The sequence below is a fragment of the Pistacia vera genome, unplaced genomic scaffold (genome assembly GCF_008641045.1).
Source record: "Pistacia vera cultivar Batoury unplaced genomic scaffold, PisVer_v2 Contig296, whole genome shotgun sequence".
Lineage (NCBI taxonomy): Eukaryota > Viridiplantae > Streptophyta > Magnoliopsida > Sapindales > Anacardiaceae > Pistacia > Pistacia vera.
The window spans coordinates 649,402-657,639 of NW_022196108.1; the positions used below are offsets into that span (position 1 = coordinate 649,402).

At 32.9% G+C, this 8,238-nt stretch overlaps 1 protein-coding gene across 1 annotated transcript; it reads right to left on the minus strand.

Moving 5' to 3' along the window:
• Window positions 1-3,549: 3,549 nt before the first annotated feature.
• LOC116135186 (sugar carrier protein C) lies at window positions 3,550-6,704 on the minus strand. The gene is given in 21 exon segments (XM_031420890.1): window positions 3,550-3,647; window positions 3,650-3,697; window positions 3,700-3,741; window positions 3,744-3,788; window positions 3,791-3,835; window positions 3,838-3,875; window positions 3,877-3,973; window positions 3,976-4,030; window positions 4,116-4,201; window positions 4,204-4,251; window positions 4,254-4,304; window positions 4,307-4,681; window positions 4,684-4,750; window positions 5,606-5,634; window positions 5,637-5,708; window positions 5,711-5,752; window positions 5,755-5,799; window positions 5,802-5,923; window positions 6,005-6,068; window positions 6,071-6,155; window positions 6,684-6,704. Coding segments are annotated over 21 exon segments (1,575 nt in total).
• Between the last annotated feature and the right edge of the window lie 1,534 nt (window positions 6,705-8,238).

Genomic DNA, 8,238 nt, shown 5'->3' on the forward strand with positions numbered 1-8,238 from the left:
GTTTGGGTGACTTTAGTTAGGCTGCTGATCAAAGTCCTTCAAATTTATATATAATCTTTGAAAGCAAAAAAAAAAAAAAAAAAAAAAAAAAAAAAGGTTAAAAGAAAACAAAAAGGAGAATAAGAAATTGGTGAATAACATTTTTGGATTGTGATTGTTGTAAACTCTTTTAATTATATGGATTTAAGTGGATCGTTAGATTCCCGTGTTTTTACTTCTTTAATTAAAGAGGGTTTCAACGGAAAATTTTCTTGTGTTCCCGTGAATTGAATGTTATTTTCAAAATAATTTGCTCAAAGTTTTGCTTCTATAGATTTATTCAAGTGGTAAAGTATTGTGTTGTGTATTATTTTTTCAAATTATTGATATTATATTATTTCCTTTGCTTAAGGTTTAGTGATTTTTTTTAAATTTTCAATAGTTGTTTGACAAACAATGACGGAGTCATGGAGGCCCCCTGGACAAAAATCGGGTCCGCCACTGCTCTCATATTGCTTGAGATAAATATATTGTAAATTTTTTTCATTTTGATGAATCTTTATTTATAATTTGTTTGATATAAATTTTGCTAGGAGAAGATCAAAAATTGAACATTCCGTTACTTTGTTCCCTCTTGTTAATGTAGTCCGTCGTTTCTTTGTTGAATTACATGTAAAAATAACCAAAGTTGGATTATTATTTAACAATAGTCATAGTAAAGCCGGCTTTGTGAACAACTCAAATATTAAAGGCTTCTTGGCCTATGCTATGTCTCTCCATGGAATTTTTACTATAAATGGAGTGTTTGTTTAAGATTCCATAAACCAGAAAAGAAATAGCTTCAATAACAAAGTAGTAGCAAGAAATACAGAAAAAAATAATGGCCACCAAAACATCTGTGTTCTTAATTTGCTTTAGTCCTTGCACTTCTCCTCGCTATCTCTTGGCTGAAGGCCACCGAACATTCGGCGGTAAATCCACTGTTAAACATTAAATTATTATTAATAGATGTGAATATTTGCATAATTTTTATATGTTTATGAAACATTGGTAATGTATTTATTTGGTTTGAAATGTGCAGCTGGGTTCCGGAGGCGAAAAGCGCCCCACAATGGAGTCAGTGACGGGGTGGACAGTGGGGATACATGCTCAGCCATTGCAGAGGCATTCGGATTGACAGCAGACTATTGGTGCAATCAACCCAAACCTCAAACTGTGATGAACTCTTTGTTGGCCATGGCTGTGTGTTGCTGGCTCAGCTTAATTAATTTTCAGTGTTGGTTCCACATCAAACTTCAAAATGTGGACTTTGCTTTTCTATTGATGTTAATAAGCATATTATGTGTTCTAGTGCCTAAAGCACTATTCACATAAAGTTAAGTTCATTTTCCCCTATATCATTGCATGTTTGAAAAATATTTGTGCACTAACTTGCATTTTCAGCTACTCTTCTTTTCTTGTCATAAACTTCTAGTTAGCTCTCTTAAAATTATACTTAAAGACTATAATTTTAACCATGGGTGTGGTTAGTTGATAACTGGGTTCAAGTAGATGATATTATCTACAATGTCAGAGATTCGAACGCTGAAAGCACATTGTGGTCATAGGTATTACCTAAGCCCCGATCGAGATTAGTCTCATGCCTTCGGGAGGTTTTTCAAAAAAAAAAAAAAAAAAAAAAAGGCTATAATTTTAAGTTGTAATAAATTGAAGGCAAAGCTAGTTGGGCTTTAATTTAAGCCCAGTTGAGCCTGTAGAGTTTTGCAAAGTGTCTGGCCCAATTTCATTATGGTTATTATTATTTTCACGTATTTATTTTAAAAATAAAAAAGGGGGGGAGGGTGTCATCTATGATAGACATTAAATATCTATAAAAAATAAGTATAATACAAGATATTCCCCTTACAAATTGATGCAACAATCATCTTCTTTAAGTACTAAATATTATTTTGAGGGACACAAGGTTAGGAAAAGAAACGACGGATCAACACTAAAACAAGCATACAGCATGCAATACCTAATTCTTTTCTGTTATATTTAATCACATGTGAAACAAAAAAGAGATTGATGGACACATTACAAAAAAAGAAAACAAATTTAGTTATCCATTGAATGATCTTATCCAAAGTTTATGAAGTGCCCCTATATATTAATGACTAGTCATGCGATTCACCTTTGCTTCAAATGCAAGGCCGTGACTAAATTGATAAGCTATCTCTCTCTCTTTCTTTTTCCTCCAAAAGATATTTGCCTGCGTACGTTTCATACTTTCCCCATTATTCAACCTCACACTTGTCCCAAAAAGCTCTTCCAACTTCACTGTTACGAGGCTAAAAAGAAAATGCCACACAAACATCATGAGAAACTCGATTCCCCATTGGAATAAAGTTTTGATTTTGGATAATGTTCATTATTCATTGGATAATTTGCTCCTATTTATCAACCAAGTTATTATATTTTCAATCCATCTACGACCGTATAACCTCGGAAATGTGTAAGAATTTCGCCTATTAATTGTGGACATTATCTCATCTCATCATCCATCTTTCTTTATTTAATGGGATTATATATATTTAAAAGGGAACAAAAGTGTAATTATGTCCTATTAATCAGATTAAGGCCTAATGGGTAGATGACTTTCCCATGGAATTGGAGAGTACAAATAGAATATATTTTCAAAAATATTATTCTTTGTCTTGTAGAATTTAATAAAGTAAAAAGTAATTGGCCTAAAGTTCTTTCCAAGTCTAGAGTAACCCGAATATTTTATTTTATCACCACCTTTCAAAGCATTGCAATAAAGGAGAAAGATATTAATCTGGAAGTTATTTTTTTTTTAATCGGTGTCCGGACCATTTATCTCACCTTAACTAATCCCAAAATAAACCATAATGTATTGTGGTAGTGACCCCAAATTTGAAACAAATCAAAAGAAGAAAACCTTTTTAATTGTCAGATCAATCTTTTGGTTATCTGTATGTAATTTACTATGCTGCATGACTGCTGTAAAATTAGAAATTTATGCTTGCAGAATTGGTAAGTTTGTGCTGTACTGCATGCCATGTGAAATTAATTTCGCTCTTCTTGACTTATCAAGAAAAAGAAAAGGAAATTTGGTATATGCCTGGACAATTCCTTCAGTACAAATATAACAGTTGGCAATGTTTGTAAAACTTGGTTTGTTTACTTGTTATCCAACCGTCTTTGCCATACATATTTTGCAACGAATTTGGAATTTGAATAGACTTTAGCAGTTGTAACATTCTTAAAATATTGTTGTTGGTATTTAATTTTATTCAAAAACAATTCACAATTGCTAAGCTATTGATGCGAAATGGCAAAGCACAAAGAAATACAGGAAATTAAACTTGAAGAAATACTAGGGCGAAGAAATTAATTGATTGTGCCACAAATTAGCCTGTAGTTGACAACAGATTTTACTAAACAAAAGTAGAGCTGCGAATGTTATAATTTTCAGGATAAAATTTGAAGTCTAGACATGAAATCCCATAATATGTACTGCAGCTACCCATATTAAAATAAAAAAAATGGAGGTATAAATTAAGTTGATTACACATCTTTACTGGAAGAGTGGTGTTTCCCTTTCCCTGCCCATTCAAGGTTTCCAGCGGAGACAAAATCATCTGGACCGACGAATCGAGACCATACCAGTGTGTCTTCCATACTTGACCCATCTCTTCAATTGGGATTCCCTTGTTTCCGGCATGAAAAAGTAGATAAAGATTGACATCACGATCACAAGAACGCGAAGAAGAGGAATAAACCGAACTTAAAGTGGCAGAGCATAGCAAGAAGATTTGAGCAAAAACAAATGTGAAAAACATATTCACTGAGCATTGATACTGAGCGCTGATCGAATTTCAAGTGGAAAAATTCACTAGGACAAGCCACCCAAGAGGTCCCCAAGACCACGCAAATCCTGCAACATAAATGCAGATGAAGAGCACCACAACAATGGCGTACCATTTTGGTAGTCTCCAGGATTCCCATCAACTCCAAATTTAGCACCAATAAAAGCAGCAAACGCAATCTGCACATAAACAATCACTACATCATAAGTTTAAGCAATTGAATTAGCTAAAGTAAATAATGTAATTATATATCTTATAATGTACCTGGCAGATCAACCTTTGAATTCCACCCTCCAGGAAAAGAAATCTTTCCAACTTATCAACATAACGAATCGAAACAATGGTGCACCAACATTAACAATGCCAGTGATCACAGCAGACATGAGTGAAGCATCACTACGAACCCGATTGTGTTAAACAAAACGGGAGCATAAAACATGATCACATTATAACGGTGAGTTGTTGGAAGAAAGGAATAAAATGGCAACAGTAAGGTGAGGCCTTATTTCCTCTCAACAAATTTCTCCATGGATGTTCAACTAGTCTAGACGCTTCACTAGCTGCAACAAGGTCATCAAATTCCTCATCAACGTCATCAACACCGCGAACTCTTGAGTTTCCTCTTAGCTTCATGTGCTCGCCGCGTTCGATCATTGAATTTGGTGTGTCAGGGAGGAACAATGAACCCACTGTGATGATAAGAGCAGGAACAATGGCACCCCCCAAACTCAAACGCCATCCCCAGCCGCCCTATCTTAGCAAAGAATAGTTCAGCACATTGGCAATGAGAATACCAACTGTAATCGACAATTGAAACCCAATGTTGAGGCGCCTCTGAATTTGTATGGAGCCATCTCGGAAAGGGAGTGGCACAGACGTGAAAACACATAATAATTAAACTCTAATACAATCATAATTCAATTAATTAAATTGGAAGTAAACAAAATTATCTTCCTCCGGGACCATGTTATGCCAACTTGTCTACGTTTTTTTGGGTAAAATACAGATCATAATTTTTTTAAACTACAATAAAACCTAGAAAAAACAAAGCATAAGAATAAACAATTCATAGTTAATTAAATATTTGAGCCGCTTTCAGCTATTAATTTTCTATTCAACGCCGTTGCAGTAACGAGAAAACTGTGCATAGAAGTCATAAGCAAACAAATTGAGCCACAGACGACTTAGAAAAGTAACATATAATAAATCACATCTCAAATTTCCAACTTTGTAACCAAATTCAACTTGTTTGGTAGTTGAAACGGAATATTTATTTCCCTTTCTCTTTCTACATTCTAAGAAAAAAACACAGAAAAACACTCGTTTCCCAACTCCAAAACGAAAAAAGAAGAAAGAAAATCAGATCAACAAAGAAAATCTCAAACGGGTGGAAGTCATTATTTGAAAGAGAAGAAGTTTGTATGAAAACATATTATTGTCTTTTCCTAATACAGAAACTATCCGATCTACGGTTGGAACTATTGCAAAAACAGATCTAAAGGACAGCTAAAATTCCAAAACCCAAAAAAAAAAAAAAAAAAAACAATCATGCTAACGGATGAAACCCAAAAAAAAAAACAATATATAAACAACTCAAATGATTCAAGGAAGGAATGTAAAAGATTCTTTTTGCTTCAGACAGCACATTTCTTGTTCTGTTCAGACAATTGTAATGACCAAACAAAAAGAATCTCAGAACCCAATATTGAAATAAAAATCACAAAAACATGATAAACAGAACGAAATTAAAATACCTGATTTGCGAAACCGATACCGAAACGCGCAATATTCTACCGAGAATGAGCATCCAGACAGCTTTGGCGAAACCATTGATCAAACCACCGGCGAGAAACAGCACCCACCGAATAACATGGACAATTTCCGGCCAAATTTTCTTGTTACGTGGAAGCAACAAGTGACGAGAGTAGAGCGGCCAAATACAACGAGACGTGAACAGAGTGAGTGTCTCGCTGTCGTATTGGCAGTACTGGTTAGTTGACTTGTTAGCTTGTTGCTTATCATACACAGAATGAAAGAACTTCTTCAAGAATGGAGCCATTGAAGTCACACCACTATCAAAAACCATTTGTTTACCAAAAAAAATGAACTTTCATGAAAAAGAAAAACACGTCAAAACGCAAACTTGATTAAACTGAAAAGGGTATTTACCAGAAATCCCAATATCGTAACCAAAGATGAGACCACCCATGGCTGCACGATACATGTTACGGTAACGAAGGGAGTAAGGTTTCCAGGGTAGACCTTCCTGTACCCTTGTCGAAACCTCCAGCGCAGGCATTTTGTCTGTGTTTTGATTTGTTTAGCAAGAAATTATAAAAACAAAACAGAAAGAAGAAGAAGAAAGAACTCAAAGAGCAAAAGTATGAATAGAGAAGAAGACGATAGAGAGGTTTACGACAAGCATGGGAAGTGCATTATATAGAGAGTCCGCTCAAGGTTAGCAGCTAGATGAGATGAATTGTTGAGCTGTCATAATTAATTACTAATTCCAAATCAATATTATTTAATATACACCACCCTGGCCGTGCCATATTCTCATTATGTAAACATACACTTAACACATACAATATATATAGAGTGAAATCTAAATAGCGATTCCAATTTTACTTAATTCACACTTTAATAAGGAAAATGAGATTAAAATTACACGTCAGATGTCACTCAGCTGAGTCAACAGAATTTGCCTGCCAGTTACCCTAATTTAATATTTTGGTTTATCTAAAGTTGGATAATGTAAAATCAGTAGGTCTGTGGCACGTCGGCTATGTGTAATTTGCAAAGTGGAGAAAACGTGACTTCTAACTTCTTTACAGCAAATTCGTTTAGTACCATGTGAACGTGAATACCAATATAATACGTACTCTCTACACTTTTCTTTTCACATCTACATATTTTTTCCATTTCGTTATCAAATACCTACTCATAAAAGTTTAATTTACAAGATTTTTAACAATATACATTTAAATAAAAAATATATAATTAATTAATGCCTAGTTTTTGTGGTAGCATGTGATATGAAGATACGGTTGTATATAGAAAAACTTTTTTGTGATTATGGGATTATCCACTTGTCTTTTTGGCTTATTTCTCATATAAACTCTAAAGGATCTTAGAATAATAGACTATTGATGCTATTTATATAAAGTAATATACTATAACGATTTTATTTTCATATATTTCATCCACCTAAACATATTTTCTATATACATCCATTTATCCTTTGTCCATCATTTAATAATATTTCAATTAAAAGAAACAATCTCCAATACAATATATGATTAATATAACAAACCAATGAGAGGGCAAATATATTTATGATATGTATATATATTTTTTCTGATCATTCGCTTTAAATTTCTTAAATACTAAAATATTTCATGAGAATCCTATATATTATTTATTATTTTATTACATTTTCTTGAGTATAATATAGTTATTAAAAAATTTATAAGTAACGCAATAACTTGTTAATTGAATTGTATTAAATTTAAATTTATAAACTTACGTTAAAACTCTAGTACAAAAGAATTGGCTTGTTAATATGGAGTGGCAATTACCGAAATTAGTAGAAAAATGAAGGGTTTTTATATATACAGATTGAGATGACGTATCCACAACCACAAGTCATTAATGATACTGAAAAGAGAAGCTGAACTCTTTTGCTTTTCGTTTTACATTCTTCCAATTTTAACCCAAACAACTTCCACCAATTCGCCCTTTTTGTCTCTTTCAATCAAATATATAATTAAAAATTAATATTCTCTTTACATTTGCTATCAAGATTTCATTTTTCAGAATGGACTCAGTCTGTCCATCCCCTCAATATTTAATAAAATATTTTTCGAGAACTTCATTAACATATCTTTTATACTTTCATTAATGAGATTTTTATTATTTGTAGAAGGTTGTTGATAATTTTACGAGGTTTTCCAATATTTTTATACGAGGGTACTTTCTAACCGTCAAGGCACCTTAAACTTAAGGATCTCTTGTATATAAGAAAATTCTTCTTTTGAAATATCGTTATCTTGTTATTGAAATAAATATCATGTGAAACTATTAGTACTCTGCTAATGAAGTTGTGAATTGAGAAAAAAAAAATATAATTCTAGTTAATTTTTCTAATTGAAAATCGCTACTTTTTTTATGGGTGAGCATGGATAAAGGGTAGAATCAAAATCGACGGATACCCACCAATCGGTTTTGAATACTCAAATAGAGACCGAGACTGAATTATAATTTTTTGTTAATTGTTAGGGTGTATTTGTAATTTTTGGAGGTATATTTGTCATTTTTTTTTAAGTTGGGATAATTCAATAACTTGGGTATCCGAAACCGGAATAGGAACCTATGTTTCAAGTTTCAG